At 37.6% G+C, this 17,632-nt stretch overlaps 1 protein-coding gene across 6 annotated transcripts in view; it reads left to right on the plus strand.

Annotated features, from left to right (window-relative positions):
• Window positions 1-17,632, plus strand: part of BCL2L11 (BCL2 like 11) — a 50,289-nt gene that overhangs the window by 2,390 nt on the left and 30,267 nt on the right. For 2 of the 6 annotated variants that reach the window (XM_043984907.1, XM_043984909.1), the window contains exon 2: window positions 1,605-2,014. In XM_043984907.1, the coding sequence (XP_043840842.1) occupies window positions 1,618-2,014 (397 nt within the window). In that variant the 5' untranslated portion in view covers window positions 1,605-1,617. Of the gene's footprint in view, window positions 1-291; window positions 422-1,604; window positions 2,015-17,632 lie in introns of those variants that run through there. The other 4 variants (XM_043984911.1, XM_043984912.1, XM_043984908.1 and 1 more) reach the window with 4 other exon arrangements.

Raw genomic sequence — 17,632 nt, forward strand, 5'->3', positions numbered from 1 at the left:
TGCCACTCGGAAGGCAAGTTTGTCAACAATCGCCTTGCCTTCTGGCAGGCTGACCCGCCGAGGGGCCGCCCTCTCGCGCTCCGGATTGGCTGAGGCTCGACCGAGCGACCGCGCTTCGGCCAATGGGGAGCGCGGGCGCCGCGAGCCCGGCGGCCAGGGGGAGGTCAGCGGTTCTCTGCAGTCTGGCTGTAGAGTGCGTGGGGGGAGGAGGCGGAGGCGGAGGATGTTCCCTGGCGGCGGCGGCGGCGGCGGCGGCTGCGGGAGGAGGAGGAGGAGGAGGAGGAGAAGGCGGCGGCGGCTGCTGCTGAGGAGGCGGAGGCACCGAGCCGGGCTCGGAGTGCGGGCCCGTGGCTCCGGCGTGTGAGAGTGTCAAGTTGGGAACTTGTTTTGTTTCTCGGGAGATGAATCGAGAGCCCTGAGCGTAAGTTCCAAGGCTTTTGTTTCTCCCCCGCGCTCCCCTTTGTTGGGGACACTTAGTTCTGGGGGGAGCCGCAGCCCGGGGCGAGAGGTGAGCGGGGAGAGACCCGGGACTGGCCGCGCGCATTCCCGGGGACATTCTGGGGAGCAAAGGTGCCGGTCGGAAGTGGGGAGAGAACCTTTTCCCTTTCTCCCAAATCTTCTCCAATACAATTTGTGTTAAATGCAGACAGGTATTGTAATAATAATCATTTTGCCTGTTTGTCCTCCCGAGGTGAGATTGGTTTCGGTGCCTCCTAGGTTGCCCCTGGAGGTGTGTGGAGCTGGGTCTTACGCATGCCCAAAGAGAAAACTTCCCTGAGTTTGATTGATTTTTTTTTTTTTTTTGGTATGTGTGTGTTTTTTCTTTGTGTACGTATGTACACATTTGAAGGAAGCAGGGTGTTTTAAAAGAAAGAGTTCTTCGTCAGCCTGTGCAGGAGAGGCTGGCTTTCTTGCAGTAGGAGTTGAAGACTTGTTGAGTTAGCATTAAGTTAGAAGAGGAAAAGGGGGGTGGGGGTGGAATAGGGGGTGGAGTTGGTAGTAGAGGGAACTGAAGAGGCACTTTGCTATGGACAAACTATTGTGACGCACTTACTACAACTGATGGCTGCTGCCAAACCTTCCCCAGACTTGCTGTGATCAGCACATTCGGTAGAACAATGGGGCTAGAACAGGGAACTTGGCCAGAAGCTGCACAATCACTGCATCTACTCTTCACTCCTACATTTCAACACAGTATCTGATCCATGGGAAATCAGAGCCTACTGTTGTGTGTTTTTTTCCCCCTTTAATTAGCTAAACCTATCCTTACTATTTGGTATATGTGGATAGATTTGAAAATATAGCTGCTAATGTTCACGAGTTGGGCCTTTAGTGTTTTAAAATTAAGTTTCAAGTAACTTATTGGCACTCTATTTAAAGAGAGGAAACGTAACCATAAAAATTACACATAGAACTTTTTGGCAGTCTCAAGTATTTTTACTTGGAAAATGAGAGAAGTTTAGGAAAGCAATGGAATAAGAAGAAAACTCAAAGTCCACCTATGCTAGATTAATTTGTGAAATGTTTTTATAGTACAAGTGAAAATTAAGGTAATAGATATTATTACAAAATATAATCTTAACTGTATTTTTTTTTTCTTACAGAAAAAAAGACCAAATGGCAAAGCAACCGTCAGAGCTAAATTCTGAGTGTGACAGCGAAGGTGGACAATTGCAGCCTACAGAAAGGCCTATTCAACAACTCAGACCAGGGGCCCCTACCTCTATACAAACACAGTATCAAGGTAATTCAGGTGAAGGGGACAGCTGCTCACCCAGCAGCCCTCAGGGACCGTTTGCACCACCCACTAGTCCTAGTCCATTTGCTACCAGATCCCCACTTTTCATCTTTGTAAGAAGATCCCCACTGCTGCCTCGATCTTCCAGTGGGTATTTCTCTTTTGACACAGACAGGAGTCCAGCGCCTATGAGTTGTGACAAATCTACACAAACTCCAAGCCCTCCTTGTCAAGCCTTCAATCATTATCTAAGTGCAATGGGTAAGCAAGATCATGGTAAGACATGTTTTGGCTTGTTTATTCTTTTTGACAAGATGTGTGTAACATTTTAAAATTCTCCTTTCGGTTTGACTTTTCTCATATAGTCCAGGTTTTGAAGAGATTAGACTGCATGTCAAACAGTGACATCAGACTGATCTTTTAAAAGCTTGTTCTCAAATTTTTATTAACAGCTGAAACTGGTTGAGTGAGATTCTAGTGTCTGGTGTGAACTTTTTTTGCACCTCCAAAGTACTAGTAATAGAGCATCTATCTTAAGTTGAAGTGTGTAAATATTTACATGTATGTGTACATAGTTTAAGGTATAATGATATATTTAATAAGATGAGGTATTTACCTTTTGAAAATTGGAAAGCTTATGTTGAGCTATTTCACCTAGGCATTTCATTTCATTCCATGTAGTGTCAGGTGATGGATTTGATGTCTGCATGGCAATTCAAGTTTTACAGAGAGGAAAATAATATTCTCAACCCTTGCTAGTAACTTGCAGTTGTGGGCTAATTCATCACCAAGAGAGTCAAGTTGAGAGGTTGGATGGCTCATCAAACTCATTGCTTTTCTTCCTGTTTCTTGAACATACCTCCTGTTTATAGGCATTTTCATTGACTGTCCCCATGCCTGGAACTCTCTCTACCTCTTGGCTTTTTAGCTTCATTCAAATTTCAGCTAAAGTCCCACCTTCTACAAAAACCCCTCTCCCAGTTCTCCATTATTTTAGTAACTTCCCTCTGAAATTATCTCCAATTTATCCTATATGTATCTTTTTGGGGCATTGTTATTTGCATGTTGACTCCCTCATTAGACTGTTCTCTGACAATCAGGATTAATGGTTTTTATTTTTTGTTTTTCTTTATATTTCCATTGCTTAGCACAGTATCTGCCACATAATTGATAATTAATAAATGCCTATTGACTGATTGCTACTCACAAAATGTCACAAATAACCCTAATGATGGTCAGTAGAGTCAGCTTTCAAATTTAGTTTGTCAGTCATACAAAAAATAGAACTCTTAAAAATAAGTAGCATAGTTAAAATAGATACTTGAAAGAATTATATATGATATTTGCTATACCCAGTTAAGCTATTTTACATGATTGTTTTCATTGCATCTCAGAAAGTGTGCTTGATACTAGGAGTCTGGAGCTAGGCTTCTCTACCCAATTATATGACAGTGGGAAATCATAGCTATCTATCTTTTTCCAAAACATTTTGGAGCATTTGATAAAAGTAAATTAATAATCTGAGCCTTAAAACTGTAAAAGATTTGTACTAGCCATGGATGTCAGAGGTAAATTTTGCTTGATATGTATTTGAGGAAAATATTATTTGTGGGTACTTTCAAGAAAATACCAAATTTGTAATGTGAAAGTGATTATGATTTAAAATCCTGATTTTTTAAAAGGATGGATTTGGTTAAGGGCATGGGGTTTTCTATAGTAAAGCATAATCTGCATCAGAATTATTTTTATCCAAAGTTTTGCTCAGAAAAGTGATTATTTTATGTTGAACCTATCAGGTTTTTTTTTTTTAGGGCAATGAGGGTTAAGTGACTTGCCCAGGGTCACATAGCTAGTAAGTGTCAAATGTCTGAGGCAGGATTTGAACTCAGGTTCTCCTGAATCCAGGGCCAGTGCTTTATCCACTGCACCACCTAGTTGCCCCCGTCTTTTTCTTTTAAACAATCTTCTAAATGGCATAGGTCTCTCACCTTGGCTTCAATTAAATTAATTAAGCCTTTATTAAGTGTCTACTAAGAGGCCGATAAATGGCACTGTGGATAGAGCACTGGTCCTGAAGTCAGTAAGATCTGAATTCAGATAGGTCATCAGACACTTAACTGGGCAAGTCACTTAACCTCTGTTTGCCTCAAAAGTTTCTCAACAGCAGAATGGGAGTAAAAATAGCACCTGCCTCCCAGGGTAAGGATCAAATGAGACATTTGTCAAGTGTTTAGCACAATGCCTTGCACATAGTATGCTCTTCTTAATAAATGTTTATTTCCTTCCTTCCTGAATCATGTACCTTACTAGGTGTTGGGGACACAATATATTTTTATTTTGGAATTTTTTCATAAGGAAATAAGAAACTAAAAAAGTTTTTACACATGCTATCCTGGAAAACCTGAAATTGGAATTCGAGAGATCACCTTTGCATTCTTTTACTGTCATCATAAAAATCTGCAGACATTTAATGAGTTCTTAATATTGACTGTGTGCTAAAGATACTATCTTAGCATTTTCTTGAAAAGGAAGTTTCTGTATCTACTTAAGATCTTAGAAGTAACTTTATAGGATCAAATTTAGAGGTAAAAGGACCTGAGAGGTCAGAAGAGTAAACTGAGGCCACATGCCATTAAATGAATTGTGTTCAGTCACAAAGCTTGCATTCTGAGTTCTGAAATCCATGCTCTATCGCTATACCTTGATGCCTATTGAAATTATTCTTTGCCTTTAGCTTATTTATATTTAGAAAATCACTGATCCTAGAAGTACTCACCAGGAGGATTTAATACATAGAATATGTATTTTAGTTCTGAACATATGTCCACATGGTGGTGTCAACTTAACATTTAAGGTTTGGAAAACAATTTGCTTATAGCTATGTGGACGGGAGGAGAGATTAGAAGCTTGGGTCTCCATTGACACTATGTCAAGCATTCTTTCAGTTATATTACCTATCTCAGTTGTACTGGCTAGTAAACAACTTACTGGGTTTAAAGTATGAAGAGTAAGTAAAAACAATTAGTTGAAAGGCCATACTAAAGTTATTAAGTATTGTTATTTAATGTAAGACCCATCTTATTCTCTAAAAGTGAAAAAAAAACTACCAAGTTTTATTTGTGGTTGAAACTGAATTCAGTTAAAAACTAAATTAGTCATTTTGTAGTAAATAAACAGTGAGAAGAATCAGTTATTCTTGGGTCTAGAGACATGTAGAAATCTCAAGGGTTTTTTTTAGAGCTAGCAGGTGGTAGCATACTATCAGATATATAAATTACTTTAAACTATTACGTTTGAAAGTACAGAAATATATTTTTAAAGAAATAAGCTTCTAATTTACAGGATCATAATCTGAATTATTAGAGGAGTGCTTTTGTAAAGTAATTATCCCAAAGGATACTTGTCTGGTGTTTATTTAAAGGTCATTAATAGTAATTTCCCCCATATGTGTAGTACTTTAAGGTTAAGGTATGGTAGTTGTAGTTGGAATTGGTCTAGAAGATACACCTATAATGAATTTTTTAGAGTTTAATGAAAATGCACAAAAGCAGTGTTTTAGTAGTGAGTTGAGTGTGTGTGTACACACATGCATATGCACGCGTTTATGAGCATGGGAATAAAATCAGATTTGAGTTAGGGGGTGAGCAGAATTGAATGCAGACTTTAATTTTGGTGGTTAGGGAAACCTTTTGTGAGAATGCAGAGTGCAACTATTAGATAACTTAGGTGCCTGATAAGTTACTTGACTTCTACTTGACTTCTCCAGGGTCAAACAGCTAGTACATGTCAGAGACAGGGCTTGAGCCAAAGTCATCTTGACTGAGGCCTGCCTCTGCACCACACCTCTGTTGCAGCTGGCTACCACTAAAACAAGTAGTAATAATTATAATTACATAGTACTGACCATGTGCCAGGAGATGTGCTAAGCACTTTACAAATGTTATCTCATTTGATTCACACAACAACCCTGGGAGGTAGAGGCTGTTATTTCTTCATTTGTAAAATGGGGGGAGGAGGGAGAGGTTTGCACTAAGGTTCCTGCTAGTTGGGTGACCTGGGCAGGTCACTCACCCTCTGTTTGCCTCAGTTTCCTCTACTGTTAAACTGGGATCATAAGAGCACCTACCTTGAGGTATTATTGTGAGGATCAAATGAAATTTGTGTAAGAAATGCTTAACACAGTGCCTGCACCAAGTGTTTGTACATACTCCTTTTCTTTCTATTCTCCTAGCTCTAAGTTCATGTTCCTTTTATCTCTACATACCATCTCATGTTTTTAAATAGAAGAATGGCAATTATGAGCCACATAATGTTTTGTTGGTCACTCAAAAGTTATTAGATTTAAAAATTCACTTTTCAGTAATTGTTGATCTTATAATCCTATATTAAGAATTGAACATGCAAACATGCTTTTTTCAGATCACACTTATAGATCTGTTGTGATAATGCTCATCTTTTAAAAAATGATTCACTGTGATGTGAAAGAGTAAGATTCATTTTCTCCAAGCCCTAAGCGGAGGGAAAAGAGTAAAATTTTTCTCCTTTGATCACAATTTGCACTACTGGGTGAGTGTTTTTCACCCAGTAAAATAAAGGGAAAGCACATTTGTTGCTGTGATTCTCTAGCGACCCTACCTTTAAACCTTTTTAATATAAGCAAATACATGCAGTTAATATTAGCTGCATTTCTGACTGACGATTAGGCAATTTAAAATTGTAAAAATTATTCCTCTTCCCCCTTTATCTACCATGATATACACTGCATAGAATTGTAGCATCTTAGAATTATAGCAAGGCACTGTGGACAGAGAGCTGGCCTTTAAGGCTTGGTCCTGATGTTCACCTTGTAATGTTGACCAAGTCACCGAGTGACCATCGGTATTCTGCTCCAGGGCTTCTTAAACCTTTTCCACTTAGACCCCTTTTTGTCCAAGAAATTTTTACATGACCGTAGGCATATAGGTACATAAAATAGGCGTACATAACCTTTTCCTGTTGCCAAACTTTGCTCGACCTCCACCACATTCAGTTACACAACCCCATATGAGGTCAAGACCTACAGTTTAAGAAGCTAGGATGTAGGCAACCTTCTAAGACTCTTGAGTTGCAGAGAAGGTGCCATCTCTATAGAGGGAGTTTCCTTTATCAATGAAGCCATAGATCCAACCACTCTCCCTCTGGCATCTTGAAGATTATTTAGCACTGTTACTTTCAGTTCACTGGGTATTCTATAAATGCTTATTTTCAGAGCGTTAAACAAGTAAATGAGAACATATTCATATGCAATGTTAGAAAAAAAGTTGATATAAAATGTATTGATTATTCATGAATCTTTATGCAGTGATGTGTTCCTAAAAGGAGTTCTATGAATCAAGTGTTTAATCTATACAGGTTTTAAATATACTTGGATAGTTCACTTTTTCTTTTTTTTTTTTTTTTAGTGAGGCAATTGGGGTTAAGTGACTTGCCCAGGTTCACACAGCTAGTAAGTGTTAAGTGTCTGAGGCCGGATTTGAACTCAGGTAATTTTGACTCCAGGGCCGGTGCTCTATCCACTGTGCCACCTAGCTGCCCCGGATAGTTCACTTTTTAAAGGAAGACCATGGTAAATTATTTTATGAAGCAGATAATTTTTTTGCAATGGGAACATTACCTCCCAATTTATAGGTTTAACTATTTGTAATTTTTGTGTACTAAATTTTGTTAAAGTATAACATAACTATGTTTGATTGAAGATTGTGAATCAGTCCAAAACCATTCATTAAGCACCTACAGTGGGCTAGGCATCAGGGCCACAAAAATGAAACAGTCCCCTCCCATGAAGGGGTTTACATTCTGTAAGAATCTGATAACATATATTTCTTGATTTATAATGGAAAAGGTTGAAGAATTAAAAGGGGCTGTTAGAAGTTGTCTTCACCAAAATTCCCACCTAATTCAAGAATCCTCCACTCTATAACAAAGCTTCTTAAGCTGTGGGTTGCAATCCCATATGGGGTGGCATAACTGAATGTGGGGGTTGTCAGAAATTTGGCAATAAATGTTTGATTTGTATACTTATTTTATATACCTATATACCTGAGGTTGCATAAAAATTTCTCAAGTGAAAAGGGGTCATGAGTAGAAAAAGTTTAAAAAGCCCTGCTCTATAGCATTCTTGTTTGATGATTATGGAGCTCTTGAAGACTTCCAGTAATGAGGAGCTCACTATTTTGCAAGACAATCCATTCTACTTTTGGACTGTTCCAAGTTTTAGAATGTTTTTCCTATGTTGAACAGAAATTTGTCAAGTTAAGTCAAATTAGCAAGCATTTTATTAAGTGCCTCCTCAGAGTCAGGCACTGTCCAAAGAGCTGAGAATGCAAGAAAGGGGAAAAAAACCACAACACAACAGTGTCATGAGGGAGATAAATGTGCAAACACAATTATGTATTGGCAGAGAGAATCTCAACAGTGAAGGCACTAGCATTAAGGGAGATCAGGAAAGGCTTCTTGCAGAAGTTAGAATTTTAGTTGAAGCTTGAGGTAAGCCAGGAAGGAGAAAATTTCAGAGTGAAAATGCACTGTTGGGAGATGGAATATTGTGCTCAAGGAACAGAAAGATGGCCAGTGTGCCTTGATTATTGGAAGAATAGGGTGGAAGAGGGGAGAAGGCATAAGAAAATTTAAGAAGTGACTGTTGGGGGTCAGATTGTAGGGCTTTAAAACCCAGATAATTTATATTTTATCCTAGAAGCGATAAGGAGACAACTAGAGTTTTTGAAAGGGTGAAGAGTTAACATGGTCAAATTTAAGCATATTATTGAAGAATGAACTGGAGTGGGGAAAAAAGGAGGGAGATCATCCAGAAGGTTATTATAGTAAAACCAGCGTGAGGCGATAAGGGGACTCTACCTGAATTGAAGGCAGTGTCAGAGGAAAGGAGGCATATATGAGATGTTATGAAAATCACAGGATTTGGTAAGTGACTGGATATGAGGGGTAAGAGAGACTGAGGGGTCAAGAAAGACACATATGTTTTTAGCCTTGGGGACACTGAGGATGGTGGTGCCCTTGACAGTAATAAGGAAGTTTGGAGGAAGGTTTGGAGAAAAAAGATAACGAGTTCAGTTTTGGACATGTTTAAGATGTCCACAGGACATCCAGTTCAAGATGTCCAATAGGCATTTGGAGATGTGAGACCAGGAGAGGTTGGGGGTAGATAAATACTAAGAATCATCTGTATAGAAACAATCTCTAACCATCAGTCTTGCTTTTCTTCTTTGGAAGTACAAAGTGTAGACCTTAATTATTTTTCTTCATGCAGCCTTTCATACCTCTGAGGAAAGTGATCGTGCTAAACCTCTTCTCAGTCTTTTCAGATAGATATTCTTCATAAAACATGATATCAGGCCCTCACACTTTTCTGGTTGTCGTTGTCTGGACTTGGTCCACCATGATAAAGAATGAAATGTGATGCTCCATATGTATTCTAACCAGAACAGAATGGATTTGAACTGTTAATATCCTTGTTTTGCATGCTATATTTCTATTAATGCATTGTAATGCAGTCACTTTTTTAGCAGCCATATCACATTATGTCATGTTGGGCCACAATTCCCAAATATTTTTAATGTAAATTCCTGGCTACTAAGCTGGGTCTCCTCTATTTTATACTTGTACAGTTCACTTTTTAAAAAACTTAAAACACAGGAATTTGTATCTCTCTTCTTTGTTGCATTTTATTAGGATGGAACAATAGACACAGTCTGTCAAGAGTTTTGAATTTCACTTCTGTTATTCATTATACCATTAGCCATCCCTCTCAGGTTAATGTTGTCTGCAGATTAGAAGAGCATGCTAATTAAATCTTCCTCCAGCCTACTGATTTAAAAAGTTAACCCAGACAGGATCTAAGAACTAAGCCTTGAGGTATTCTACCATCACTCTCTAACTAGTTGATACTGATAATCTCATCCAAGCCGTTCCTTTACAATTGGTATGTATAATTGTTCAATTTGGATAGGTTAGTCACTGTTTACAAATATAAGCACTAGAGTTAACATGAGTTACTGTTAAAAATGATTCTGGGTGCTCAAGAGGGGCAGTAACAGATGAATAGGACTTACTGCTTTGTCCCATCTTGTGACCTTGAGTGAGTTACTTCTACTCTTTGGGCCAGGGTTTTCTCATCTATAAGATGAATGGCCCAGAATACATGATCTCTAAGCTCTGACATCATTGTTTTTCCATGATCTCTGCTTCCTTTGTCACTTCTCTTTTCCCAGTCTAGCCAGTGGGCTATGATAGCAACTGAAAAGATTACTAGGCATGACAGGGAAAATATACCTTTCACTTTCTCATGGAAAGAATCTGTGTACAGTTATTGTAGTACTCCAGGAGGATACAGAAGTTGTACTGCTAGAGGTAAATTCACCTCCCACTGAGAAACATTAGAACAAAATTATGATTTGGATTTTTAAATGAATGACTAAGTTAATAGGTTTAAAATATTTCTACCTTAAAGAATATGTAATAATGACATGTGTGAGATTTAAAATTGGATATTAGATCATAAATCTCCCCTACTTAACTTTTCCCTTAATTTATCTCCCAGACTAGTAAATGGAAGAAGCTTCTGGTTTTCTAGATAGAGCCTTTATTGTATATAAGGTGTTGTTGATTAGAAGGATAGGAAAATAGAAATACAGTACAAATCGTCTTAAATCTAGGCTTAGTCTATATTCCTTATAAAAACTCACCAAACCGAAAAGGCCACCTTTGGAGTGAGGGAGACCATCTGTGCCGCGCCGCCAGGAGTCCCACCAAGCAGGCAAAAAGGCCTACTCTCGTTCTCTCCACCCCGGAAGTCAAAAAACCCGGCAGGCAGTCTGACATGCGCAGCAGGCGGACTGTTCATCTCCTCCCCAAAAGGGTGGTCCTTGAAAAACTGGCGTCTTTCAGTATCCTAACCGACTGTTAAAAACTTTCATATTTTACCACACATGTGTATTGTCAGCAGTCAGTAGAAATAGAATTTATTTCATGTCTAATTTCAATTCCTTGAGATATTAAGAATTAGGATTTATACATATTTCTTAGATTGAGTTAGTGATGTAGTTCTCCTGTCGTGTGGGAAACTGGCTTCATTATTATCTCTACTTACTTCAGAATAATCAGTAAATGTAGCATTATGATGTACTTAGAATGTTGTTAAGGGGAAGTAAAAGACTTGTTTAGAAAGCTACTAAAAGTACTTTCTTTTTCCTTTCTTTGACTACCTTCTAGTTGTACACCTATGATCCAATGACCCATTTTTCTTTTACTACCCATTTGTATTTGATTGAAAATGAAACCCTTCTAGGTCTTTAATTTGTATGAAGTCAAATGTTTATCTAAGGAAGTTCTTGTTAGTATGTCAAATTGAAATAGACTGTTAAAAGAGGAAGTACAGTACAATCCTGGGGAGGTATACAGAATCTTAGGTATAAGGTGAATTATGGATAAGAGCTTAGAAACTAATCCACCTCTACTTTGTATGGAAGTGAATAGTCTGGAACTGTTTTGTTGGTGCACTCCTGAGTATTAAAATTGACTCCACTTTTTCAGTGTGGACAAAGTATGTCTTAAAGCCAAATATTTGTCAATATTACAGTCAGATTCTATATTGAATATTCTATATTCACCTACCAAAATTGACTAAAATAAATTCCTGCAGTGTATTCAAAGGGTTTTCAAACTTAGTGAGAGCATGCTTATTTTTCCTCCATTCATATCAAAACTTCAATTCATTTTCTACTGGCTTAAAGATTTTGGTGATGGTTGATTATTAAATATTTTAAGTAATGGCACATTTAAATTAGAGATGACACCTCTGAAAGCAAATATGTATATATGTGGTACTGGCTGGTCCATTTCTAGGATTACCAAGACTTCAAAAAAATTGGATGAACCAGTAAATGCCAAGAGCAAGTAAGCTCTTTTATTTGACATAATCAATTAAAGTTCACTTTATTTAACTGGAGACATCCAAGGCAACAGGAGGCAGGGATGACAAGGAAAGGGTGTTTGGGCAGCACAATTATACCACCAACCTTCTTCCTGGAATAAGACTGACATGTCCATATTAGGGCATCCTACCCAATTTCTTCATACTGGGTCAAGGTCTAGAACCTCCAAAATAGGACTGGGAAGAAATATGAGAGATGTTGCCTGGAAATATCAGGTTTAGTAGTCTTAAATTCCTGGGGAGGAATGAGTCTATTAACACTCGAGTTCTTGGGTACATCTTTGCTTCATGCCTCTAGAGAGCTCAAGTTAACTCCTAAAACATGGCAGCTCCACTAGTGGAGTAACTTAGGTGTTTTATTGGAAGGGGAAGGATCATGTTTAAAAGAATCTGATTGGTTTCCCATCGCTAAGGTCACAGACAGGGAGATAGCAGTGAGACAGAACCTGGAAGGTTGGGGTGGGAGGGAGGCCAGAGAATAACGGGGGGGCCAAAAAGGGGTACCAGCTGTAGAAGGCAAGTCAGGAAACAGCCTGTGGGAGAGAAAATCATACCAGAAAAAGCAGGGCTTTTTTGTTTATTTTCTGGTCAATAACATATACTAGTGGGATTCCCCTCCCCCTTGTTTTGTATAGTAGGTAACTTTTCTCCTTAGTAAAGGCATCTAGGGGAGGTAGCCTTGTAGAAGATGGTAAAAGACATTAATATTGAATATTTAGTGAGAAACTTTGTTGGCCACTAGATTTTGTGGGGTATTGTAGTTATAAATCTTCAACACAACATAAGAAGTGGCATGTGAACAGTATTAGAACATGTATGAATTTTAAAGAAGTATAATTCATTATTCAAAAAAGTTAGTTTGGAATTTGAAAATCTTTATTTTCTGTTTGTTTTGATCATGTACTTTGAGCCTTTTGAGTGGAACCCATTGCAGTACTTTTTCTTCTTCAGTAGAAGAAGTAATCATCTGTAGGGAAACAAATATATAAATGGCAAGTTACCATCAACTCATTAGAGATTATAAGAACAGATGAGATATGTCAGGAGTAGAACTATGATCCATTAATTGTCCTAAGTTTAAGGACTTAAATCTTTCAGAATGTGTCTAGTGGTACTTTATTTATGCCTACTTAGATAGGAAGGATAAAAACTGCCTTCTATACAACTCCTGTGAAAATAGAATGATTTTATTTTTTGTAGGAAGTTTGTTGAATTTATGGTTAGCTATGTGTTTGTGTTAACAAATGACTACTTTTGCTTTTTTTGTATAGTGATCATAATTAAGTGCTTAAACAAAATTGACAGATCTCTTACAGTAGGTCTATTCGTAATTACAATAGTTAAAACTTGGCAACTTTTTGAGCACCAGATTTTGTCACTATTTTTGACCTGTTTTATAGAACTTGTCCTTATAGTCATTGGAGATTTAGCACTTATCCTTAAAACAATAGGTTAGCTATGACATTCTTGTTATTGGAATTTTATTCAGTATTAGTATACTGATGCTTATAGTGTATTTGAAGAAGAAGATAATACAATTCAAATGCTGCCTTTTTCCCCATTTATTTGTACCCTTTTTGGATCCATATTTGCGATTTCAGAGTTCTGTGGATCTCCCTATGGGGAAATAAATGCTTTCTACCAATGCATATAGACACCTGCTGTACAATTCAGAGCTTTCTGGGGCACAAGGTTATGGGATTTTATTACCCAGGGTCAGTACATGTCAAAGGCATCCCGCTTCTTCTTGACCCTATGCTAGATTTCTTTCTGCTCTGTCATATCGACTCTGTGTGATTTTTATATTGCTTTATAACTAGTCTTGTACCATTTTTCTGGGGAGGGGATTTAAGAGAAATGCTGATTTCTTCTCCTTAGGAGCAACCTGTAATCGACACAAGTTGTTCTGTCATATATTTATTTTAATGCAGGATTAACTACACAATATTAAGTTATGCTTCATCTTGACATAATGAGATGACTTACTTTCAAAGGCTATTCTAGTAGAACTCATGTTTTGTCAAGTACAGAGCTAAAAAGGCTTTGAGTATGAGCCTGGTAGTAGACTATCACCTGAGGATACACAGTACCTGGCACATAGCAGCTCCTTAATACATTCTTTTTTTTTTTTTTTTTTTGCGGGGCAGTGGGGGTTAAGTGACTTGCCCAAGGTCACACAGCCAGTAAGTGTCAAGTGTCTGAGGCTGGATTTGAACTCAGGAACTCCTGAATCCAGGGCAGGTGCTTTATCCACTGCGCCACCTAGCCGCCCCCTCCTTAATACATTCTTAATAATTGATTGAGGATCAGGCTAAATAAATTTGAAGAGCGTCATCACCAGGAGGTTGGCAACCACATGAATTTTTTTTCTGGCTATATATATTAACTGAAAGACAATTTACTAAAGTGTAAAAGGGTTATAATCAGTATTGGGGGCAGGAACAGGCAATTCAGGGAAATCATATCTTTGAAGTTATGAAGTATACTATTATGTATTTTTGAATTCAAAACAATTTAGAATAATTTCAGGCAAGTGTGTATTAAAATTAGCATGTAGAGTTTAGTTTAAAAGTAAAAATTTGAATGGTCATGGATAATCTGCACAAGCCAGCTTTTAGGATTTGCAACAGAACTCAACTCTACTCCCCTCTCCTTCAAGTGCTGCAAAAGCCAGAAGCTGGCTTGGGCTTAGGAGAGCAGCATGACAGTGCTCTGTGTTGCAACAGAACTCAAGAGAACCAAAGAACAGTTCTCTGGGGAGGGGAGAGACATTCCACTAGGCCCAAGGGAAGGAACCAGCATCTAGCTGAGGCCAGTTCTGTCTACTCAGAAGTAATTCGTGGCACAGCTAGAGTCCCTTGTCCTTAGAGTAGGCTAAGATGGCTTTAAAGTCCAGCCCCTAGGGAAATCAGCATTAAAGGAGCAGCCATCAGAAAGTGAAATGGGATTATATAAGGAAAAACTAAACTAAAATTACCAAAGATCTCAGGAAGAAGAAAACACAATTTAAAACCTTGAGCCACACAGAAAATGCAGCATTGAAGATAATAACAAAAGAGAATATGGATACCAGATCATGCAAAAGTCTAGAAATCTATGAATAAATATTGAAAAATAAAGGAAAATGAGTCCTAATACTTGATAAGGCAGAAGATCCTTGGATTCCCAAGAGAGCATGGAACCACAGTTGAATGTTTCTAAATGGTTTAAAAGAGAAATAAAAATTGTGAAAGCAGAATTAATGTTATGCACAGCAGAAATAATTGGCACAACAGAAAAACTTCAATCAATTGAGGCAAACCCCACCAAAGAAACAAAAGAGAATACATGATTGGGAATACAAATGCACAGAAACAAATGGCAATCTGGAAGAAGAGAATCAAAAAGCAATAATGTTAAAAGATGACCTTGTAGATAGGATAAGTAGGGAGACACAATTATAGGACTCCTAGAAGAATACAAATCAAAAAACCTAAACACCATAAAGAAAGAAATAATAGAAGAAAATTGCTCAGAACTTCTAAACACAGAAAACAAATTATTCAAATGATTTCCCAGATTACCTGGGGGCAAAGGGGGGAATCAGGTTCCAAACTCCAAGACACAAAGTGGTTAAACTTAACAATTCCAAAAAAAGTCAACAAATTCCTCAAACCACCAGGAGAGATCATCATATACAAAAGAACATCTCATTTCCCATTTTTGTGAGGGATAAACCTCAAGGCTTTAATCTTAATCTTATAAATTAAAAAATTTCTAGATCAATTAGGATTCTATAAGTTAAAGTATAGTCTTTTAATCATAGGCATATAAACTCAGGTCAGTTTCATCTGAAAAGTCATCTACTTTTTAAACTGAAGATGGAACTGATGAAACCAGATGTTTATGTAATCAACTTTAACATCTTGGCATCAACACATTCATTTATTCTTTGACTGGTTTCTTGCAGAGAAAATTAAACACCCATGTTTACAATTTCCTTTTATTGGACGCTCTTAAAAGCCACGCTAAAACTTTTTGGTTTGTGTTTTATAAATGAAGTTTCTTTTTCTTTTGTTCTATGGGGTTTTTTTTGGCCTCACTTTTGATTTCATTGGTAGAGGGACCTCTCTCTACCAGTGCAGATCTGCATTTCAGCTTTGCAACTTACAGAGTTACCTGGAGTGCACTGAGACGGATTTACCTAGGGTCACATTGGGCACTTAGTGGTACAGTGGGCCTAGAGTCAGTACCTGAGTTCAAATATGGCTTTGGATACTTACTCCCTGTGTGAACCTAGGCAAGTCACTTCACCTTGTTTGTCTCAGTTTCCTCATCTGTGAAATGAGCTGGAAAAGGAAATGGCAAATCATTCCAGTATCTCTGCCAAGAAAACCCCAAATAGGATCACAAAGAGTCGGATACGACAAAAAAGGTCACATAGCCCATGTGTGTCGGGCAGGACTTGACAGGTTTTCTCAACTTCAAGGCCAGCTCTCAATTTACCAGGACGTGTTACTTCTTTTAGAAATGCATTTTCATATATTTTAAAAATCCTTTCTTTTCTCTGTCATGAGGAAGGGGGTTGGTCATCTTTGTTAACATCTTGTGCATATATTCACTATCACAGTATGTTGTGATTTTTTTTTTTAATCTTACATGAACCTGATATTTGTGTAACTTATTAAGAAAATTGAACTCATATTTGGTTAGAGGAAAAAATTATTGTGGGGTGGGTGTGGAGTTTATTTGGGGTAGGAAGGTAGAATTTTTGTTTTTACCAACCATCTAAATAAAGTTTATAATTTTGAGTTCTAGACTGGATGGGGATTAGTGATGAATTATAAATTCCTTAAGTAGTTTGGTACTGTGGTAAAATAATGGAATTTGGCAGACTGATTGGAGATGGGCCACACCTGACCTGCCCTGAGTGACGTATGATTATGTCAGCAGAAGGAACCACTCTCCACAGGCAGTTTGAAGGACCTCCCTTTTGGGGGAGGGAGAGTAAATGCTCACTGAGGGAAGCTTTGAGACAAAGCATGTAGAAAGGTGGAATAGAATCATCATAACACTGAAATATTTTCCAGGTTTCTATCCAACTTTCATAGTCTTTTAGTTTGGCAGTTTGAAAATGGTCAGCCTGGAATTTGATGAAAGCAGCTTGTTTTAGGTTTCCTAGTCCATGATTAGATAAAAACACTGGCTATATTTCATAAGGCGTTTTTTCTTCTTAGGGTGTTTTATTCCAGCAGTGAATTTTTTTTTAAGTGCTGCTCTAAATTCACGTGACTGTCTGGGCTTATCACACACATATGTACTGGCAAAATAATTGTATCAGTTGAGAGATTCTTTTTGTTTTTAATACTTCTCATTCCTTGTCTAATAGTCTATTATAATTGGTAAAGATATAAGGACTTTAAACCTTTTTTTAAAAATCCAAGGGAGAAATATTTTCTCTCTAGACTCTAATTATTGGTTTATGGAAGCAATTTCTTTTTTTTTATTTAAAAATTTATTATTTATGCTTAACATTTTTTTTTTACTTTTGAGTTGCAAATTCTGTCCCTTTCTCAGCCCTCCTCCACCTACTGAAAAGCAAGTGATAATATAACAAGTATACATGCAAAATCATGCAAAACACATTTCAACATTAGGTATTTGGCAGAAAAAAATAAGAGAAACAAAGAAAGTGAAAAAATTATACTTCAGTTTGCCTACAGAGTTACTCAGTTTTCTCTCTGGAGGTGGATAGCATTTTGTCATCAAAAGCATTTTCTCAGAAGAAAATTTCTGTTATCAAAAAGCACCAGATTTGAAACCCTAGTAATAGGAACTAATTTTAAGAAGGCAACCACATAGTTATTGCAGTAAAATTAGTTTGTAATGGGATTTTCATTTTTAATTACTGTTTTGATACTTTTAAT

This window comes from Dromiciops gliroides, chromosome 2 (genome assembly GCF_019393635.1).
Source record: "Dromiciops gliroides isolate mDroGli1 chromosome 2, mDroGli1.pri, whole genome shotgun sequence".
NCBI classification, from domain to species: domain Eukaryota; kingdom Metazoa; phylum Chordata; class Mammalia; order Microbiotheria; family Microbiotheriidae; genus Dromiciops; species Dromiciops gliroides.